General features: G+C 48.0%; 1 protein-coding gene across 2 annotated transcripts in view; it reads left to right on the top strand.

Moving 5' to 3' along the window:
* The first annotated feature begins 5,854 nt into the window (after positions 1 to 5,854).
* Positions 5,855 to 22,588, top strand: part of UXS1 (UDP-glucuronate decarboxylase 1) — a 115,522-nt gene continuing 98,788 nt past the window's right edge. For both annotated transcript variants that reach the window (XM_059658952.1, XM_059658951.1), the window contains exon 1: positions 5,855 to 6,040. In XM_059658952.1, the coding sequence (XP_059514935.1) occupies positions 5,947 to 6,040 (94 nt within the window). In that variant the 5' untranslated portion in view covers positions 5,855 to 5,946. The remainder of the gene's footprint in view (positions 6,041 to 22,588) is intronic.

Raw genomic sequence — 22,588 nt, 5'->3', positions numbered from 1 at the left:
AACAGACGCATTTCAGATCAAAACACATGCACAAATTAAAAGTGAAGGGATTAAGTAAAAGGTATTCCATGCAAATAGAAACAAAAAGATAGCTGGGTGAGCAACACCCATGTCAAAGAAAATAGATTTTGGCCCTCACTGGTTTGGCTCAGTGGATAGAGTATTGGCCTGTGGACTGAAGGGTCTCAGGTTCGATTCCCATCATGTACCTCAGTTGCAGGCTTCTCCCCAGCCTGGGCCCTGGGAGGGCATGTGCTGGAGGCAACCAATTGATGTGTTTCTCTCATGCTCTCTTTCTCTTTTTCTCTCTCTCGTCCATTCTCTCTCAAAATCAATGTAAAAATATCCTCAGGTGGGGATTAAAAAGTAAAAAAAAAGGATTTTGAAACCAAGTCTGGAAAAAGAAACAAAGAAAAGCATCTACACTAATAAAAGAGAAAAATGGTAATTGGCGTACGACAATACCCTTTTCATTGGCTAATCAGGGCTATATGCAAATTAACTGCCAACTAAGATTGGCAGTTAACTGCCAACAAGATGGAGGCTAATTTGCATATGTAGGCACAATGCAGGGAGGCGAAAGGGAAAGCAGGAAGAAGCCCCCTGCCACTGACAGTGATCAGAAACCCAGGGGGGAGCTAAGAGCTGGGGGGCAGGGCAAAGGCTGCCCTGGGGCTGCCTTTGCCCTGCCCCCCAGCCATGATCGGAGAATCAGGTGCCTTTGCTGCCCTGGCCAGTGATAGCAGGAAGTAGGGGTGGAGCCAGCGATGGGAGCTGGGCAAGGTCGAAGCTGGCAGTCCCAGGAGCTAGGGGTCCCTTGCCTGGGCCTAAAGCGGAGCCCACGATCGCAGGGCCGCTGCAGCTGCGGGTCCCCGCTGCCCGGGCCGGACACCTAGGCCAGAGGCATCCTGCAGGGGCAGAGGCGGAGCCCGCGCGATCGCGGCGCCCCCCGCTGCCACTGCAGGTCCCTGCTGCCTGGGCCAGACACCTAGGCCAGAGGCGTCAGGCCTGGGCAAGGGGCTGATCCTGCGATTGGAGGGTGATGGGGGTCAACACCTGAGGGCTCCCAGTATGTGAGAGGGGGCAGGCTGGGCTGAGGGACACTCCCCCCCACACACACCCAGTGCACGAATTTCGTGCACCGGGCCCCTAGTCCTATATAATAAAGAGGTAATATGCAAATTAACCATCATACCCTTGCACAAGATGGCCACCCCCATGCGGTTAAAGATGGCCGCCACAAAGTGGCCAGCAGGGGAGGACAGTTGGAGGGGACCAGGCCTGCAGGGGAGGGCAGTTAGGGGAAACCGGGCCATCAGGGGAGGGCAGTTAGGGGCAATCAGGCCAGCAGGGGAAAGCAGTTGGGGGCAATCAGGACAGTAGGGGAGCAGTTAGGCATCGATCAGGCTGGCAGGGGAGTGGTTAGAGGGTGATCAGGCTGGCAGGCAGAAGCAGTTAGGGGCAATCAGGCAGGTGAACAGTTGGGAGCCAGCAGTCCTGAATTGTGAGATGGATGTCCGACTGCCGATTTAGGCCCGATCCCTGTGGGACATCCCCCAGGGGGTCCCAGATTGGAGAGGGTGCAGGCTGGGCTGAGGGACACCCCCCCAGTGCATGAAATTCACTGTTCTATATAATAAAACCCTAATATGCAAATCGACCTAACAGCGAAACGACCTGTGGAACGACTGGTCACCATGACAAGCACTGACCACGAGGGGGAAGACGCTCAACGCAGAAGCATCTGCCCCCAATAGGGAGGCGACTGGCGGTGACGGGGACCGGGCTGGTCGGCGGGCAGCACGAGGCTGCCAGCCAAGGTGGGTGCCAGCGGGGACCTCCCGATTGCTTCACCCACTGGTTGCCCCACAGATGGCCCTGATCACCAGCCAGGCCTAGGGACCCTACCCTATATATTGGGAACAGTCTCTTAGATTTAAAAATTAAAACCTGGCAAGGCTACTCTAACACTGAAAAAACAGGATGATGCAGCGATGATGCATGGACTCTGGCTTGCACAGTTTGTAACTGTGTGACAAAGCCAATTACTTAACTTCTCTTTGCTTCAGTTTTTCCACCCATAAGGTGGGGAAAATGGTACTATTTCCTCAGAAGGATCATGCTATGTACTACTTTGTATAATCAGGGCAAAAAAATATATCTGCCCATACAACAGCAAGATGCCTTTCACCTGTATGAAAAGTAAGGTCACTGGTGCATGCAGTGTCCAGGACTGCGAGAGGGATGTCCGACTGCTGGTTTAGGCCCAACATCCCCTAAAGGGTACTGGATTGCAAGAGGACACAGGCCAGGCTGAGGGATCCGGCCCTCATGCATGAATTTCATTCACTGGGCCTCTAGTCACATAATAATAAAGGGATCAATCCAAGATGAAAATACAATTTTAAATATCTATGTGCCCAATATGGGAGCACCTAACTATATAAAGCAAGTATTAATAAACATAAAGGAAGAAATGGACAGTTTTACAATAATAAGAGGGGACTTTAATACACCAGTTATATCAATGGATAGGTCATCTAAACAGAATCAATTAAAAAATGGTTTTAAACATCACATTATATCAGATCAACTTAATAGATGTAGAACATTTCATTTAAAAACTTCAGAAAACACATTATTTTCAAGTGCATATAAAACACTCTTCCAGACTTATCACACATTCCCCACAAAACAAGTCTCAATAAATTCAAGAAGACTGAAATCTTATTAAGCATCTTTTCCAATCACAACTGTATAAAACAAGAAATCAATCACAAGAAGAAAACTGGCAAAAACAAACACATGGAAACTAAATAACATGCTACTAAACAACCAATGACTCAAAGAGGAAATAAAAAAATACCTTGAACCAATTTAAATGAAAACACAATTTCCAAAGCCCATAGATGTAGCAAAATCAGTTCTAATATTGTAGTTCATAGCTATACAAGTCTACCTCAAGAAAAAAAAGAATCACAAATAAACAACAAAACTTTGTGCATGAAGAAACTAGAAAGAGAAGAGCAAAGAAAACCCAAAGTAAGTAGGAGGCAGGAAATAATATAGATCAGAGTGAAAATGAACAATAGATACTTAAAAAAACAAATAAGAAAATCAATAAAACTAAGAACTGCTTCAATAAAGGATAAACAAAATTCACAATCCTTTAGCCAGACTCATCAAAAAAAATAGATCCCAAATAAATAAAATTAGAAATGAAAGAGAAGTTATCACCAAAATCACAGTAATATAAGAAATATTAGGAATACTATGATCAATTATATGCCAACAAATTGGACAACCTAGAAGAAATGGATGAATTTCTAGAAAGATACAACTGAACAAGAAAGAAACAAAAAAAGGGAAATGTTTTTCAAAATTGACTGTTGTTATGATTGCAATGTCTGTGAATACGCTAAACACAACTAAATTACACATTTCAAATAGGTAAATTTTATAGTATGTGAATTATATATCAGTAAATTTGTTTTTAAAAACAATTGTAACACATGCACACACACTTGGGATAGACATGGAATGTTAGCACCATAGCAGTACAGTTTTGAGAACTCTCCAAATCTCCTCATAAAATCAAAACATCTAATATATCTAAATGAGAAATTCCTAGAAAACATTTACAACAAAACTAGGGAACAATGTATCCTTATGAACTTCAAAATACAAATGAATAGGGATAAGCCATCAATAGCCAGGAAACATAGATGGGATTGTCAGTATCTGTGTAGGAGAAAGCAGAGGAAGTCCCATGAGCATGCACGCTCAAAGTGGCCTTGAACATCCGGTGTACTCTGAATAGGGCCTTCACATTCTAATTGGTTTTGAGCATCGGGTGTACTCTAGACATGGCCCCACAGCTGTTTCAGAATTAAATAAGATCCATGTGAAAGCATCCCACATAACAGGTCCTGGCACATGGTAGAAATTTAATAAATGCTCATTTTTTACTCTTCTTACACTTTTTACAATATAGAAGAGGTGTCATATTATGCTTCATTTTTTAATGACCTCAACTATCAAGAACAGTGCCTTGTGACTAGAAATTGAGGGAAATATTGGAGAGAATAAAGTAGACAGCAAGGTCAGGATGGGGTGGATGAGAGTCCAGAACCTGATGAGGAGGGGTAGGCTGGTTGAAAGAAGAGAAAAGAGAGGAGCACTAAGTGTGGACTTCCCTTAGCCCACGGTTTCCCTGATGAGCCTGGAGGGCCTCGTTGGCACAGCCTTTTCCTCCTGCATTCTCACAGCCACAGGCGCACATTTACTATTGCCAACTCCATAATTCTGGCTTTAGTTGAACTGAAAATCAGGGTCTTGGGCCACCGACAATTTTCTAGGTGGTAATAATGACAGCAGCAACATTTCTAACTGCAGCTGCTGATGGTATTTCCATAGACTTGGTCCAGTGGGGCAGGAGAAGTTGGCAACAGTGTGTGGTGGCAGGAAAAGCACTCAACAAGGAATGCTGGGTTTTAAGGAGCTTTGTACAGAAATAGCATGTATTTCACAATTTCTGGCCTTCTTGAATTAATAGATACCTAATATGCTTGGAATCTGCTTACAGCTTCAATCTGACATTTTTAATAAAGTTAAAGGGCAGTAGGTTGTTACATTTAGTAAAGGGGCCTGGTGCTCAGAGGTCAGTGACATTGCTGGCTTTGGTTTTTCCCTGTGGCTGAAGATCAGCACATCTATTCAGCAGCTCCCCAATATTTTCTTGGGGGTTTCTCCTGACAACAAAGATCTGTGGGTACCATCTTTTCTCTCTTATGGGGCCAGTGTTTCTGTGGATCTGATAATGGTATCTGTGTCCCTTGACACACCTCGGTGCTTGAAGTGGGAATTCAATAAGTGCTTATCAAAGAAATAAATTCAGGTCCCACATATGCAATTACTCCACCACCATAATGCACCCCCTTACTATGATAAAATATACACATGCAACAAATTGGGATGAAACACACATGACATGCCAGCGTTTTTCTTTATGCAGATTCAGTGTGATTTCATCCTGTCTTTTCCCTGGTTTGTCCTAATTACACCACTAACATTACTTTTTTTAAAATAGATTTTTATTGATTTCAGAGAGGAAGGGTTTGGGAGAGATGGAAACATCAATGATGAGAGAGAATAATTGATGGACTGCCTCCTGCACGCCCCCTACTGGGGATTGTGCCCTTGACGGGAATGGAACCTAGGACCCTTCAGTGTGCAGGCTGACACTTTCCACTGAGCCAAACCAGCTAGGGCTAGCATTACTTTTTTTTATAATAATAAACCCTTTATTTTTAAAAGGACATCCAGTTGATCATAGCATAGAAAAATGCACGGGGTTTTGACTTCAGCAATGTTTTAGAGATTCATAATTTTCTCTGCTGCTACTGTAACTAAAAAAGCCAACAAAACAGCCCAGAGAACTGGTCAACTTTCTTAGGGAAAGCCTTCAAAGAACTTCAAAAAGACACGGCCAAATTTAGCACAAATATTTCTTTTCATCGCAACTTTTGACTGCCCACCGCGTGCCACCAGGTGGGTTGGGTTCGGAAACCTAGCGACCGCGGTGCCACCCTCAGCCTGGAGACGCACTTCTCGCGTCCCGGCGCCAGCAGCCACTCCGGGAAAACACGCCCGCAGGCGCATGCGCGCGCCCGCCCCTCCCAGCTACATTCTTCGAAAACCCAGGCGCCGCTTCCGCAGTGCGCCTGCGGGGCGAGGAGGCGGCGGGGAGGGAGTTTGGAGGGCGAGGGAGGGGGCGGGTCGGGGGCGGGGTCGCGCGTGCGCAGTGGTTCTTCCAGGAGGAAACCCGGCGCGCGGAGGCGGGGCCTCGCGGGCGGCCGGGGCGGGGCTCTGTGGGCCGCTGTTGCCGCCGCGCATTGTGCAGCAGGCGCCCCCGCGGCAGGGCCCTGGACCGGCGGGTTCCCGGGGATGGTGAGCAAGACAGTCCTGCGCCTCGTGTCTGCCGTCAACCGCAGGAGGATGAAGCTGCTGCTGGGCATCGCGCTGCTCGCCTACGTCGCCTGTGAGTGAGCGCCGGCGGCCGGCGGCCGGCGGGGAAGCCTCATTCATTCCTGGGCGCCTGGCGGCGGGCGAGGGTCGGCGGGCTGTGTGCAGCCCCGGGGGTGGCCCTGCAGCCCGGTCTCCCTCCCTGGGGGGCCTGCCTTCCTGCTCCCACCCTTTTCCGGGGGCTCCGGACTCTCGCTCTTGACATTTTTGCGGCAACGCTGCCGGCCAACTTGGGCGAAGACCCTCGACCGGTTAGGCCCGGCGCGGAGACCGGGCGGCCCGGCGGAGAGGCCCTTGCCCCGGAGCGCAGTGACCGGGGCCCCGCGCGGCCGCCCTCCTGGGCCAGCCCCGCGCACCCCGGCCCCAGCCCATTGCCCCGGATTCCCGCTCCCCGACGCGCGGGACTGCTGGCCACGTCGCCCCAGGGGCCGCCGGCGAGAGCGGAGCGTGCCGCGCCGGGACGCCCGGGTTCGCGCGCCACCGTGCCGTGCCGGTTCAGTGGGATACAAACACTGTTGCTGTTGGCACGGACGCGTTGCGACTGTTTGCTCCACAGGAAAGTTATTCCGCATTTAGCTGTCGGGGAGCCAAGTGTGCGGCCGGCGGCAGCTCCCCGGTGTGCGGGCGCGCGGTTCCGGGGCGCGGCGCTGGGCTCTCCTGGCCGCCCTGGCCCAGCGGGCAGGCGCTTCCTTGTGTGCGGTTCTTGTCGCTGTCATCACTCAGGGTCGCACCCGAGACAGGGCAGGTATTGATCCCTGTGTCTTCTTAGAGTCTGAAACCGTTTTTGGGTTTTGTTTTTTAATTTAAGATCAGTTCGGTGGGAGTATATTTTAATTGTTGCTATTAGTACTTTATCAAGTACCAAAAGTGGGCCCGAAATGCCTCCCAGTGTGAGTTCCGTTTGACTCCTGGCCACCAGACACACTGAAATGAACCACCTGCTAACCAGCCGAGTTTCCCAGCTCTGGTTCTGGAGGTGAGAGGGGACTCCAGAAAGTGACCTAGGGTGAGCTCTGGGAAGACCCAGCCTGTCTAGCGGAGCCCAGCTGTGCGGGAGGTGGAGCTCAGGACGCTCCCGCAAGGGCTTCTGGTTGCTAGGCAAGGAGGGTGTTAGATGTAGTAGTTTGCCAGGGAGGAAGCGTGTGGACAATTTTAAGAAAGCTAGGACCCAAGGGAAAGACCACTTAAAGTTGCATAATTATTGTTTTGACAACAATAATAATAATACCAACATTTGCTTAGGGCTTACGGTGTATGTGCAGGCATGAGTCTCTTTCTTTGTCTCACTTAATTATATTGGGAAGTAGGTACATAATTATCCCCATTTTAGAAGTGAGGAAATTAAGGCCAAGATAAATTAGGAAAATTTGTGGATGGCCACACAGATGATAAGCTATGGAGAGCCAAGTTTTGAACCTGGAAAGGCCCAGGAGCTGGGGCCTAGAGCCTGACAGACAGGCTCCTGTTCGTTATGGGGGTTTCCAGTGTTACACAGCAGGGTTTTGGAATTTAATAGGGAAGGGGGTCCCGGAGAGGCACCATCATTAACCAGGAAATCCTACCAACTCCTTACTGTGCTTGGCACCAAGGGACACTAAGGAGGGCAGAACACCTAGGCTTTGCAGTCATGGAGTCTAGGGCAGTGGGTCTCAGACTCCAGTGTGCATCTGAGTAGTCGGGAAGGTTTGCAAAACACGAGTTGCTGCCTCCTTCCTCAAGTTCCTGATTCTATAGGTCTGGGGTGTGGCCTGAAAATTTGCATTTCTTTTTCTTTTTTTAAATATATTTTATGGATTTTTTTTACAGAGAAGAAAGGAGAGGGATAGAGAGTTAGAAATATCTATGAGAGAGAGAGAAACATTGATCAGCTGCCTCCTGCAGACCCCCCACTGGGGATGTGCCCACAACCAAGGAACATGTCCTTGACCTTAATCGAACCTGGGACCCTTCACTCCGCAGGCCCACACTATCCACTGAGCCAAACCGGTTAGGGCGAAAATTGGTATTTCTAATAGCTTCACTGGGAAGCCCTGGCTGTGGTTTGGGGACCCACTGAGAACTACTGGCCTAGAAGGTGAGATGGCCATAAATTAGATATAAACTGGTAGAAGGAAAGGAATGCGTAAGAGTTTATGATAGAGACTTTTGAGTCAGAGCAACCAAGGGTGTTTGTTTCACTGAGGAATTGAGGCTTGAGCTGAAGGATATGTAGGAATGAATAGGGAGGTGAGGAAGGGAATGTGTTCCAGAAGAAACAGCATGTGCAGAGGTCCTGTGGCAGCCAAGAGCAGGGAGTGTTCTGGGAATGTAAAACAGGGTAGTGGCTTTGGCGTGTGAAAATGAAGTATAGCGATGAGGCTGACCCACCAGACAGGGGCCTGAGCAGGCAAGCCTGGGAGAGGCCTGTGCCGGCTTAAGAAGTGGGTGGATTTAGCTGTGAGGGGTTTAGGACGAGGGCAGAGGCAGTGGTACTGAAGAGCCGGGATGGTATAGCTGAGACACTGCAGGAAAAGTATCTCAGGGCTCCTGATAGTGTTGAAGGACACTGAAAATGTCTTAACAGTGACTTCTGTGATTTTTAGTGTCTACTTTTCCTTATTAGTAATTTTGCCAGCCCATTATGAGTAAAACCTCACCTGTGGTGACAAAACTGTCCATCCTCCCAAATTACACACGTTGTTGTCCCTGTAAGCCAGCTCCCTTCTAGAAATGCTCTCCCTGTTCCTCTCTCAGGTTCTACTCGTCTCTCTCTCTCCACCTCCTCTGGCTTTTCCTCCCCTTCCCTCAGTCTTTTGTGCCTCCTGGGGCCCAGGCTCCCTTCTTGCTACCGCATAACTCTCTGCCATGCTTAGGGTGGTGAGCATATGCCCACTGGATTGCACTTGCGCTCTTTTCCATGCTCATGTTTATTAATAACTTAACAGCCCTTGAGGACAGGGATTGTGTCTTACAGGTTTCAGCCCTTGTGGCATTTAGATCAGTGCTGTAGGTCATTGGAAGACGCTGAGGTGTGACTGTTTGAGAAATCTGGTCCACGTACTAGATAGCTCCCTTGACAGAGACTCAGCTCCAGTCACCTTTTTCTTTTTCTTTTTCTAAACATGCACATAGTTTAAAAAGTCTAATAGCCTCTACAGGCGTTAGGCAAAACAGAGTTCCCTGCCACTACTTTCCCCTCCGCAGAGGCAAGCGTTGGCTTCTAGCTGATTAGTTTGGTATTTCTCTTTGTGCCATGGAATGCTTTGCCTCTTGGGTTTTCATTTGTAAATATGTATTACGTAGTGACTTTCTTTTTTGAAAGATGATTGTTTACTCTCTTTTTCTGTGCTCCCATGCTCCCATGCTCATAACCCCCCCTCCCCCTTCCCCATGTAGGTGTGGTGGGATTTTGGGGAGATCAACATTTAATATTCGTGTGTGTGACTGAAAGCCATTCAGAGTGAGTCATGCTGTACATTACTTTTTGCTTTCCTTGGAGCTAATGGTTTTTGGTGTTTTTTTAAATTACTTTGCATTTGAGGTGCTACTGCTGCTTCACCTCCAAACGCTTTGTTGGTTGCTTGTGTCTTCCTGCAGGATGCGCAGAAGCAGCAGGGCCTCTTCCTACAGAAGGGCCCCAGCCTTCAGACGCGCTCTGCCCATCGCACATTTCCTGTCTCCTGACTTCCTTTTCCTTATGTCACACTGCACAGATATGCTCAGGATGAGCTTTTGGAGGCATAATTCTAGAAAAGGGTTCCTTCAGGATTTTACAGGCATTGTTCCATTCCTTTCCGGGCTTCTCGTGTTGAGGAGGAGTGTCAGGCCAGTCCCTTTCTGTGGGATTTGCATGTTTTTTTGAGGACTGCAGGATCTTTTTCTCCATCACCAGGTATTTCCAGATCTCTGACCCCTGGCCTTTCCTCACTCCTGGAGTTTGGTGGCCTCTTGGAATCACCGTGCCCAGGGCTGGGTGGTGCCCACTTCACTTGTGGGCCCAGCAGTTGGGAAGGCTGGTTTCTCCAGCGTTCCAGGTGACAGTGGTCAGTGTGCGGAGCCCCTCGCCCCACCCCCTAGTGTGAAATCCACCCAAAGAACCCCGCTCTTGTTCTGAGCCTCTGCGGCTCCTGGGCTGGTTGTCACAGCAGCTAGGCAGAGCCAGCCTGACAGCCCCGCCGTGGCCTCCTGGGTGCCTCGCACACAGGGCGCTGGGTACTTGGAGCAGTCTAGAAACTCGATTCTTTAGTCCTGGAAGTTTTCTTGAATTACTCTGGTTATTTCCTTCCCTCCATTTTATCTTTCTGGGATGTTATTGTGCTAATGCAGATTTGCCTGGTCTAGTCCTTTAATTTCCAATTTTTTTCCTTTTAAAAAAAGTTTTGCTCTGTTTTTAGGAAACTTCCTTATCTTTGTACTCTAACTCTTCTAGTGATTTAAAATTTTTGCTATCACCTTTCACTAGGAGTTCTTTTATGTTTTCTGAATTTTTTAAAAAACTGAATGTCTTTGTTTTCTCTTAGTTTTTTAAAAAAACTAAATGTCTTTGTGGTTGTATTCTCTTTGTGATGGTTTGGTTTGTTCAGTTTTCTTCTCACTGAAGTTTCTTTCTCCCAGGCCGCTTCTCCCTTTCTTGTTCCAGGCTTTCCCCAGCTTTCTGGTTTCCCGAGGGTCTGCTAGTGTTTGAGCCGAGGACTCGGTTGGATGGGGAGCCCGGAGCTGCCCCTGGACTGTAAGCTGTGTCACTAGAACTGGCAGAGCCTCACAACCTGCGTGCCATGGGACTGTCCTCTGAGCTGTGGTGACGAGGCTCCCCCATGCCCTGCAGAACAGGGGGGCCTGGCGGCCTGCAGTGTGGGAGCCCCCTCCAGTTGGACGTGGGCTCCCCAGTCTGAGACCTCCTATTCTGCCCTTTCCTGAGATGGAAATGCCTGTCTTCTGCCGAAGCAGTCATGTTGCAGTTTAGACAGATTTGAAAGTTAAATTTTCTGTCTTAGCTGCATTGTCACCCCATGTCCAAGTGCACCAGGCATGATCATTCTCAATTCTGTCAAAGCAGCGATTTTCAACCTTTTCCCTCTTATGGCACATGTCAACGAATTACTAAAATTCTGTGGCACACCAAAAAATAACATTTGTTGCAGATCTGATGGGGAAAAAGGTATAATTTTGATTCATTCACACTGGACAGCTGCTGTTGTATTGGCTTTTGTCATTTTTTTATTTGACATTTTAAGGGAAAAGAGGTCAGTACTCTCTGACTAAATAGTCAGATATTGCATGATTTGAAAAGTCTGTGGCACACGGGCTGAAAATCGCTGTTCTAAGGTATAACTGGGCCTTTCCCACTACTGGTCTCTCATTCTCTTAATTCCCCTGCCTTCAGCGATCCTCTTTCATCTCCCAGCAACAGTTTATTCCCCTCTTCCTGTCCACATAGATTTATACCTTAAGCTAAGTTTATTTTCCGACATTTTAATAGAGTTTAGGAGTCATTACCTTTTTTTTTTCATCTTTACATCTTGGAACCTGGAGTTGTGGTATCTAGTAATATTCATCTAATTTATAGTGTATCATGGATTTGGTTGTAATGACATTGTATTTATGGTACCTTTCTATTATTCTACACATGCCACTGTTATTCCACTGAAATTTTCAGAAAAGGCACAAAATTAAGCCCTGAAAACCATGTAAAAGCATGATTTATGTGTGATAGCTTTGCATTTATGATAATGCGAACTTCTCTGAGTTGGGACTTTTATTGGAGTAGTTTTGCCATCTAATCAGTCTCCTAAATTCACTCAGCAAACATGTCCTGGCTCGCTGCCAGGGAGGGGGCACAGCGCGTTAGACACCTGATGCCAGCAGACTCCAGGGAGAACGAGGGGAGAGCAAGCAGACTTAGTGTAGCTGGTGTCTCCAGACTCAGCCAGCCTGGCGGGCAGGCCCTCCGTGGACCCTGGCCTTCCCAGCCCTCTGTGGGATCTGGGAGGGCCAACCTGGAAATTGTTTTGACCCCTCCACATTTTACTTTAAGAATTTCCATATGTATTTTCTACTGACAGAGTAATTCAGCAAACACCCAAGGAATCTTCTGCCTAGCTTTTACAGTTGTATCTTTTTTCCACATTAGTTCTTCTCTGTTTTTATACTTTTTTCGTTGAAATGTTTGCAGACATAATGATACTTCACCTTTACATACTTTAATGTAATCTCCCAAGGCCAAAAGCATTTTCTATATAATCTCATTGCCTTTACTGGTCTCTAAAAATTAACATAAATATCTAATATACAGTCTACATTTGAATTTTCCCCAATTGTACATAAATGTCTTTTATAGCCTTTTCTGTTTTTGTTTGTTTCTAAATCTAGAATCCAGTTAAAGTTTCCACATTACATTTGGCTGTTACGTCTTTAACTTTCCCTTGTTTTTCATGCCATTTACCTTTTAAAACAAGTCCCGTATTTTGGGTTTATTTATTTCTTATGATTAAATTCAGTTAAACTTTTAAAAAAGCGTTTGTTTGTTTTAGTTGATTTCAGAGAGAGAGGAAGGGGGGAGAGAGAGACTGGAGAGAAACATTGAGGTGAGAGAAAAACATCGACCAGTTGCCTCCCGCACGCACCCTGACCGGGAATCGGACCCATAACCTGGGTATGAGCTCTGACTGGGAATTACACCTGTGACCTCTTGCTGTTTAGCTGAGCCACACGGGCCCCGGCTTTCCTGAAGCTTTCTTTATAATGATGCTTGCTGATTTGCGTTACAGCAGAGTTGTCCTGTTGGGTGCCTGGAAGGGCCACTGCATCCCTTCATTTTAAAGGCATGTTTCCCCAGTACACAGGGTGGTCGTGGGCACATCAGAAACTTCTCTGGTCCTCCAGCCAGTGTGTTCAGTGCCCATTGACAGCCTTTGCCTGCACTGGTTTTCATACTGGGGATTACATATTGGTGATTTTCTCATTCTCTGAATCCTTCTGTTTGTAGACTGGTGTTCTTTTGAAAAGAAAAGAATAACTTGTGCTTCCTCTTCTCTGACTCTATTAGTTTCCTGCGACTGCTGTAACAGGTTGCCACAGACAAGGTGGTGTTAAAACGAGAAATTATCTCCTAGTTCTGGAGGCCATGGTCTGATTCAGGTGTCCATAGGACCATCTCTCTCCTCAGCCCCTTCCAGGCTCCCGCTGTTTAGCTGTGCGTGCATCCTCTGGGTCACAGTGCCTCCTGCTTTTCTGACTGTCACATCTCTCCTTCATCCCTTGTAAGGACACCTGTCACTCACTGGATTTGGGCCTCCTGAGTGGGTAATTGAGGAGAGTGATTTTCAACCAGTGTGCCTTTAAAACATGCAGTACCTGACTATTTAGTTAGGGACACTGATCTCTTTTCCTTAGATTGTCAAATTAAAAAAATGACAACAGGCAGCACAACAGTAGCCGTCTGGTGTGAAGGAATCAAAATTATACCTATTTTTTGGTCAGGTCTGCAAAAATGTACTTTTTAGTGTGCTGCGGAATTTCAGTAATTAGCTTATGTGCTCCGCGAGATGAAGGAGGCTGAAAATCGCTGATCTGGGGTCACAGTTCCAGGTTTAGGGATTAGAACTGGGGGTGTGGGGGCACCGATCAGTTACACCCCGCCTTTTTTTGTTGTTAATCCTCACCTGAGGATATTTTTCCATTGATTTTTTTTTTTTAGAGAGAGTGGAAGGGATGGGGAGAGACACACAGAGAAACATCGATGTGAGAGGGACACATGGATTGGTTGCCTCCTGCACATGCACCAGTTCGAGCCTGCAACTGAGATATGTGCCCTTGACTGGAATCGAAGCCGGGACCCTTCATTCCATGGGCTGTTGCTCTCTTCACTGAGCCAAACCAGCTAGGACCCGTCCCCCCCATCCCCCCCTACACACACACCTTTAAAAAATTAAAAGAATAAAATCCTCACCCAAGGATATTTCCATTGATTTTCAGAGAGAGTGGAGGGGAGAGGGGAGAGGGAGAGAGACAGAAACAGTGATGTGAGAGAGACACCAGGTATGTGCCCTTGACCGGAATTGAACCCACGACATGCCCGCCCGCTCCCCCCCACCCCCACTCTTTTATTTAAATCACTTGGGACTTTTAGTCTATGAGCACTTACTAGTATCTTCAGATGCTTCAGGCTCATCTTGTTCTTTCCATGCCCCAAACCTGGAATCGACCGTTTGTCCGAGCAGCCCTGATTTTCAGTGCAGAACGTGTTTAAAAATCAGGGTCTGAGTACTAGTGTGTCCTTTGCTACTGAGGGATCATGGCTTCCAGCTCTTCAGAGGACAGAGCCAAGAAATGAAAATATTTTTCCAATCATGAGCTTATGCTGATACCCCCGATTTAAGTCCTAACACAAGTTTTTCTGTTCCCTTCCCTCATTCTGTATTGCTATTTCCTCTCCCCCACAATGAAAATGTTCTGGCAGCAATAAAAATTCATCCTCATTTGCTCTGCACTACCATGCCGACAAAACCAGTTCAGTTACCACGTCAGTACCACTACCAACAGCAGAGTTCAGAAAACTCAGGATTTATTTTTGTCCTTAGAATGTATCCCACTAAGGATGTGTGGTTTCAAGTATTGTGTTCCAAAGCTACCTGAAATATTTTTTTTATGCCTTATACAAGTTAGGTTCATTTTAAAAAATATATTTTATTGATTTTTTACAGAGAGGAAGGGAGAGGGATAGAGAGTTAGAAACATCGATGAGAGAGAAACATCGATCAGCTGCCTCCTGCACAGCCCCTACTGGGGATGTGCCCACAACCAAGGTACATGCCCTTGACCGGAATCGAACCTGGGACCCTTCAGTCCACAAGCTGATGCTCTATCCACTGAGCCAAACGGTTAGGGCCTGGCCAGCGTTTTTAAAACCTTGGGATTTCCTGAGTGATAGGAGTGGCTTTGTTACTCATATGAACCCCTGTCAGTCCCTACGTGAGTTTTTGCCAATGAAGTGACTTAGGGTGGGGCCTGGACAGCCCCAGGATGGGGCTGGTCACAAGAAAGCCCAACCTGTGCTTGAGACAGTGGGCACTCTCGGCCCCACCCATGGGCCTCCTGGGAGAGGATTGGGTGGAGACTGAGCGCGTGAAAAAACGCACCAACAGAGAGATTTGTTGGGCTTCCCAGTTGGTGAACATGCATGGGGCTGTGAGACGGTGTACCTGGAGAGGGTGTTACTGCTGTTAGGGTTCTTGGGTTCCCCAAGTAGAAATGGAGAGGAAACCCCAGAGAAATCCCGGCAGTTTTATTAGGCTTGTGCATGAACTCGGAGGCAGCACAGAGGAAAGGTCCTCTGGACTGGCTTGGGGGCTGGCTCTGCTTGGCTGCTTTTACAAGCTGGGGACAAACTGGGCTTGCACAAAAAGGCAGGCTTTTTGGAAGAGGCAGGCTTGTGGAATTTTCCATCTCAGGCTTGGTGACTTTCTTTTCCAGCTGCCTGGTAACTACCTTCAAATCTGTTCTGTTGGGCCAAGATGACCCACTGCTCCTTACTGCACCCTAGAAAGGTGGAATAGTGGTCAGACCTTGATAAACTGCATGTGGGTCAGTGGGTAAGCAGTTAGGAGGAGATAACATCAGCCACCTCTGTGTTTTTGAGCGGGGATTGGAGGAGTGGTGACATTTTTGCTGTCAGCTTCTCCCAAGTTCCTTCTGACCACCTGGTTTTAACTTGGCTTCCTGGCCACCTGGTATTTTCCATTTCTGGGCCCAGGTTCCTATGCTGTCTTAAGGGCATGGAAGCCCTAGTCCCTTCTATTCCTGACTTGTACCCTTTACAATATGCCAATGTCTTAATAAGTGTTTCCTGAGTTATGTGAGCTGTTCTGGCAAGTTATGGAATCCAAGGAGGGAGTCTGGAAACCCCTGATGGATAGCTGATTTGTCAGAAGTGTAGGTAGCCCCTGGGACTTGTGATTGGAGTATGAAGTGGGGGTAGTCTTGTAGGGCTGGGCCCTTAACCTGTGGGGTGTGATGCTAACTAACTCCAGGCTATAGGTGTCATAACTGGATTGAATTATTTGACACCCAGTTGGTGTCTAGAAAGTTGGGAAAGTGGTTGTTGGTGTGAAAAAGCTCACATATTTGGTGTCAGAAGTATTGTGAGAATAGAAACATATTTTAGGATCGGGAAATTTTTATTTTCAACAGCTTTACTATTCCCATGTAGTTTTTAAGAAACTGATCAAGGTATTCATTCAATGAGAGAAATGAGACCAGGGACTGTGAAGGAATGGGGAGGCCCTCAGATCTGGGAGTTGGTATTCAGGGCATGGATAGGGTTTGGACAGTGGAGGTGAAGGCAAGGATGTTAGCATGACCATAGGCACAGAGGTGACAGGGGGTAAGGAGCATGATCGTTTGGGTCCTTAAAGGTAGAACTTGAAGACTGACCCGACATAAACTTTACTCAATGAGGGTAATAAACCTTTGATGAGAACGACTTTGGGTAAGTCGCCTAACTTTGCTGTTTCATGTTTTTGCTTATAAAGTGAAAATCCTATGTTCTCATACCTGGTAGGTAGTAATACTTAAAAAAAATACTATCACAAATTAAAGGAATTTCTTTAAATAGGTGATAGCTTCAGTTGATGAGCCACCTGGGAAGAAAGGCGATTCCAGGTGTGGGTGTCATAAAGTAGCCTGTTCTCAGGCAGGGAGGGCGCAGGAGTGGGAGCTTCTCAGAGGATGGGCCGAGGTTTTCCTTATCCCCCTTCATTTGGAAGGGCAAGAACGGAATTTTCAAGGTAGTCACTCCATCAGTTTGACTTCTTGGTTCAGCTTTTCTATTGCTCTAAAGAAGTGAACTAAAACAACAAGAGAAAACACTCGAGCGCCGTTATAGTGGTCTTTTTCAGAATGAGTCCGAATTTCCCAGAAAATGAAAACCATATTTTTGTGTGGTGGGATTTGGGGATTTTATTCTTAGTATCTTTGAACATATTTACAGTACTTTCAGAAACTGAAAACAGAACATGCTGGTCCTAGGTTGGCATTCAATGGACATAATATTGGATGACTGGTGTGGCTAATGGGGAGATAGCCCGGTGGGCCCCGACCAGTTGTCTGTCTTGAAGACCCCACAGAACCAATACCCCAGCTTGGATGGTTGGAAGGCTCATGCCTCAGGCCCAGCGGTAGCACCCTGTCTAGTCCAGGGTGCTGAGTCTGCAGGGCCCTGTCTTTCCAAGTGGGAGTGCTTTGTCCCTCCACCTGCTATAGCACTGGTACCTGTCACAAGTACCTGTGTACCCAGCTGGCTCACAGGCCTGTTCCCATCTTGCTATCTCCCTCCCCCATGCCTGCACAGCTGACTACCTCCCCCAGAGGCCTCCCAAAGCACCTGTCCCCCTCATTTCCAACCCCCTTGCACCTGCCCCCTTACAGTCACCTTTCCCCTCCTCACACTCCCACCTGTTCTTTCTCATACCCCACCTCACCTGTAACCCAGGCCCTCACTTTCCGCACTTTCTACTCACTTCCCCTCCTCCACCTTCTCCTTTTGCTCTCACACCTTTCTTGCAGGAGCACCTCAACCTTTACCTGCTCCGATACCTTCCCCTTCCATCTCCTCCCATTTCCTCCTCCTTCTGTTTCACTCCCTCCCCATGCACACACACTCCACCCATCCTCCTCACCTGCTCCTTCGACTTTCCTCTCTTGCACGCACCCCCTCTGCACTTGCCCCCTCATTCTCATCCCCTGTCCTTGCACTCTCTTGGACTCTGCCATTTCTGGTAATAGCTGTGGACAGAAGGCTGATATTTTCCAGGCCTGATTTACAGTCAGCCATTGCACGTAATTCTGTCTCTGTGGATGGCCAGGCCAGAGGTGGGGCACCGGCCCAGAGTGCTCAGTGCCCTGGTCACTCGTGTGGTATGCTGTGGATGGGTCCCTCGGTCTAGGTGGGGACTGTGGTTCGGTGATGGCTTTCCTAGATCCCTCCCACACCACCTCCCCTCTCCCTTTAAATAGGAAATGAAAAGGCAGACTTAAAACATTGTTTAAAAGCTCCCATTTAAAAAGTATGAAATAATTGGAAATAGGAGAATAATGTTCCCGATATGAAAAAACTAGATAGTAAAGTGTAGAGAAGATACCAGTAAAATCACAATCCTCATAATTTTAGCACATTAAAATTCCTTCCCCTACAGAAATAGTGCTGTCTCCTAATTTAGTGAGATCTTTCTTTTTGGCCCTTAGTCATCTACACTAATAAAAGAGAAACATGGTAATGGGCGTACGACCGCTACCCTTTTCATTGGCTAATCAGCGAGATATGCAAATTAACTGTCAGCCAAGATGGCGGCCGGCAGCCAGGCAGCTTGAAACTAGCATGAGGCTTGCTTGCCTCAGTGACGGAGGATCGTTGGAGGAAACCAACGTTCCCCGCCTGGGGCTGCAGGCCTCTGAGCAGGCAGTTTAAGAAACATTGTAACAAATACCGCCGGACTTCAGCCAGCAGATTCGCAACATTGTAAGCAAAGGCCAGAAACCTACTTTCAGCCACTTGAGCTGGAGCCAAGCCTCAAGGTAAAGCTGGCCCAGAATAAAAAAAAGAAAAAAGAAAAAAAGGAGCAGTTGGGAACTTCAGTCACTCCCAGCCTGAAAACAGCCCTCAGCCCCTCACCCAGACTGGCCAGGCACCCCATTGGGGACCCCCACCCTGATCCAGGACACCCTTCAGGGCAAACCAGCCAGCCCCACCCATGCACCAGGCCTCTACCCTATATAGTAAAAGGGTAATATGCCTCCCGGCACCGGGATCAGCGTGACAGGGGGCAGCGCCCAAACCCCCTGATTGCCCTGCGGCTCTGTGTGTGACAGGGGACGGGGCCCCAACCCCCTGAGCAGCCCTGCTCTGTGCCTGATAGGGGGGAGCTCCCCAACCTCCCCCCCCCATGGGCCCTGCTCTGTGTGTGACGGGGTAGAGCCATAACCTCCCCATCGGCCCTGCCCTGAGTGTGAGAGTGGCGGCGCCCCAACCCCCTGATCGGCCCTGCTCTGTGGGTGATAGAGGGCGGTGCCCCAACCCCCTGATGGGCCCTGCTCTGTGTGTGACGGGGGCAGCGCCCCAACCCCCTGATGGGCCCTGCTCTGTGTGTGACGGGGACAGCGCCCCAACCCCCTGATTGACCCTGCTCTGTGCGTGACGGGGTGGCGCCGCAACCTCCCCATCGACCCTGCCTTGAGTGTGACAGGGGATGGTGCCCCAACCCCCCAATTGGCCCTACCCTGAGGGTGGCATCACAACCTCCCAATCTGCCCTGATCTGTGCAAGACGGGGCGGCGCCCCAACTCCCCAATTGGCCCTGCTCTGAGCCCGACCAGGGGCTGCACCTAGGGATTGGGCCTGCCCTCTGCCACCCGGGAGCAGGCCTAAGCCAGCAGGTCGTTATCTCCCGAGGGGTCCCAGACTGCGAGAGGGCACAGGCCGGGCTGAGGGACCCCCCCTCTCCCCCCTGAGTGAACAAATTTTTGTGCACCGGGCCTCTAGTCCTATATAATAATCCTATATAATAAAAGGCTAATATGCAAACTGTCCCCTCGATTGGGAGTTCGACCAGGGGGCGGGACCGGCCAGCCAACCACCTGCGGCCCCTCCCCCTGGTCAGCCCTGTCTCTGATCGTCCCGCCCATCTGGGGCAGGGCTGGCCCAGCCTGATTGGCCCCGATTGGGGTGGGCTGGCCGAACCCCACCCATGTACCGGGCCTCTAGTGTTTTTATAATTTCTTTCACATTGGTTTGGTACATGTGTTGTGAAGTTCATTTCTGTTTCTTTTGTTGTTGTTAATCCTCACCTGAGGATATTTTTCCATTGATTTTTAGGGAAAGTAGAAAAGAGAGGAAAAGACAGAGAGAAATATCTATGTGAGAGAAACACATCGATTGGTTGCCTCCTGCACCCAGGCTGGGGAGGAGCCTGCAACCAAGATACATGCCCTTGATCAGAATCAAACTCGGGACCCTTTGGTCCACAGGCCGACGTTTTGTCCACTGAGCCAAACCAGCTAGGGCTGTGAAGTTCATTTCTATCAAGTTTCTTTTTAGCATTCTAAATAAAGATCTAATAGCATATATTATGAACAAAACTTTTCAACTACAAACTGCAAAATTAACCCCAAAGTTGTATTCCTTTTTAAAAAGATTTTCCTTTGCCTTTTGCACGAATTCTTATATGTACATATTTTTTCCCATATTGTTTTTAATCATAATGTCCTACTTTCCCCCAAAAAGTTAATATAACTTTGCATGTTATGTCCTAGCTTCACATTCTGGGTTTGGATACGTGGTAGCTTCTCCCTGTTCTTAGAAGCTGTGGTGAGGAGCCTGGATTTACTTTTTCTTCTTCGCTAGGGTGGTTGTTTTTTTTTCTACTTTCCCCCTGGCTTGTTTTGCCTTAGGCATTCAAAGATAGACTCACCCACCAGTATCAAACTGAGTTGACGGGTTCATGGAAGTAGCTGTAAAGGAAGTGTTTGCAGCGAAGCTGTTGCTGTCAGTGGCTTCCAGCAGATTCATGGACTGGGCAGAGCAGATGTGTGCTGAGGGGCCTGCTCCGTGCTGGGGGCAGGCAGCACACTGCCTCCGGCCTCTGCTCGCCCCAGGGTGGCAGTGTCCCTGCGTCTGCACAGAGGTCTGAGATGAGGTGGGAAAGCCCCCGCTTCCATCACTCTGGGCAGCAGCCCCCCTTGATGCTGGAAAGTCTGAGAACGGGTTTCCTCTTTGGTTGCTCTTTTTCTTTCACGAATCTGTTCTTTTCATCAGAAAACTAGGAGATGCATTCATTTCTATGACAGAAAATATTGCCACATTTCCTTATGTTAAGTCTTTACATGCTGAAGTGGAAAAATGCAAAAGAACTAATTAATAATGTAGCAACTGTTTCTGCTGTATCCGGCCAGGCATCTGTTGCTATTTGTGAAATTGCATGGGGAGGAGGGGAAAGGAGAAGGGAGAGTCTTCCTCTTGTCATTTGTATTTGTCTCTAATAATCTGAAGACTCAAAGTGCATTTTACGTTCTGTATCTCAAGAGGTCTCTGGCATTTTTTTTAAAATACATTTTTATTGAATTGATTTCAGAGGGAAAGAGAGAGGGAGAGAGAGATAGAAACATCAATGATGAGAGAGAATCATCGATCGGCTGCCTTCTCCACGCCCCCTACTGGGGATGGAGCCCACAACCTGGGTATGTGCCCTTGACCAGAATCGAACCTGGGACCCTTCATTCTGCAGGCTGACACTTTATCCACCGAGCCAAACCGGCTAGGGCTGGCATTTTTCTTTCTATCTCTTTTGACTCATGTCTCCAAATTTGATGGTGTTCAGTATTTCAGGTTAAGAGCCTTTGGAATGTTTACTTAAATTGTAATGCTGTGCAGTAGAATCTTGAGACTATCTTTGAGTGGAACCTGTTTACAGAATCACTGGTGTCCTGCTGGGAGGAGGCAGCGTGATTTTCTCCAGTGAAGGTGTGAGGACAGAGGTGTCTTCATTCTGGCTGTAAGAGGCCGTCTCATAAGGTAGATCACATAGGTAGCTTTCTTCTGCACCATAGCTGCCTCTGAGTACTGAGTGGAGTTGAAGAATATGGAAACCAAGGTATTTGGTGGTTAAGGGTAGTTTACAGTTTGGATAATAAGGTACCGCGGGTGTTGATATTTTATGTCTTCTGGGGGCTTAATTGTAATTCATAATATCAACATCCAAACAATATAGAAACATTTGGAAGATCCCTCTCTCTCCTCTTCCCCCTTCCAGCTAACCCCGTTCTCTTCCCATTGGTCTCTGGTGGACACTAGTCTGTATGTATGAACCACTAGAAAGTTTCCTTTGCATTAGGTGTTTATAAAGTATATTTAGGTTCTTTTAAAAGGTAAATGGTTTTATATCTTTGATTGTTCTGTGATTTGCTTTTTCACTTCGCATGTGGAGATAGTCTTTGAATGCAGAGATCTACCTCATTCACCTAACTGGTTGCATGGAACTCAGTGGTAGATGGTATCACTCCATGTCCAGTTGAGAGGCAGGCTCTGCCTAGGGGAAGGCTCCCAGTGGGAGAGTTCTTTTCCTCAAACTGTTGTTTTTACAGCTTTCTTGAATAAGAGTGAAACTCCTTAAGGATATAGCTCAATATTTAGAATTTTAAAGCTTTATCTTAAAGACAGTCTTGGGTTCCCGGGTCGGCTCTGTGGGCGTTTTGTTGTGATTTTCATCCTTTAGCCGTGTTTGTCATCTTGCAGAGTACGTACCGGTGAAGGGACTGGGGCCCTGACCTTGGTGTGGAGGCAGAGACAAGCAGGTGGAGGCTTTGTGGTGGTACTGAGGAAGGGCCAGAGAGGGCACCTGAGGGGGGGGCAAGGCCCACGTTGGCGGGCAATAGAACAGAGCCAACCAACTGGGAGAGGTGGGGGAAGGGCCTTTATGGAAAGGGGAGGAGCAGGAGCAGGGTTTGAATTTGGAGCATGGGAGGTACACTCAGACATCAGGTGGGGTTTAGTGCTGGGAAGACCATGGGGGGCAGTGAGTCAGGGAGATGAGGCTCA

This window comes from Myotis daubentonii, chromosome 12 (genome assembly GCF_963259705.1).
Source record: "Myotis daubentonii chromosome 12, mMyoDau2.1, whole genome shotgun sequence".
Taxonomy (NCBI): Eukaryota; Metazoa; Chordata; class Mammalia; order Chiroptera; family Vespertilionidae; genus Myotis; species Myotis daubentonii.
This window is presented reverse-complemented; position numbering and strand designations above follow the sequence as displayed.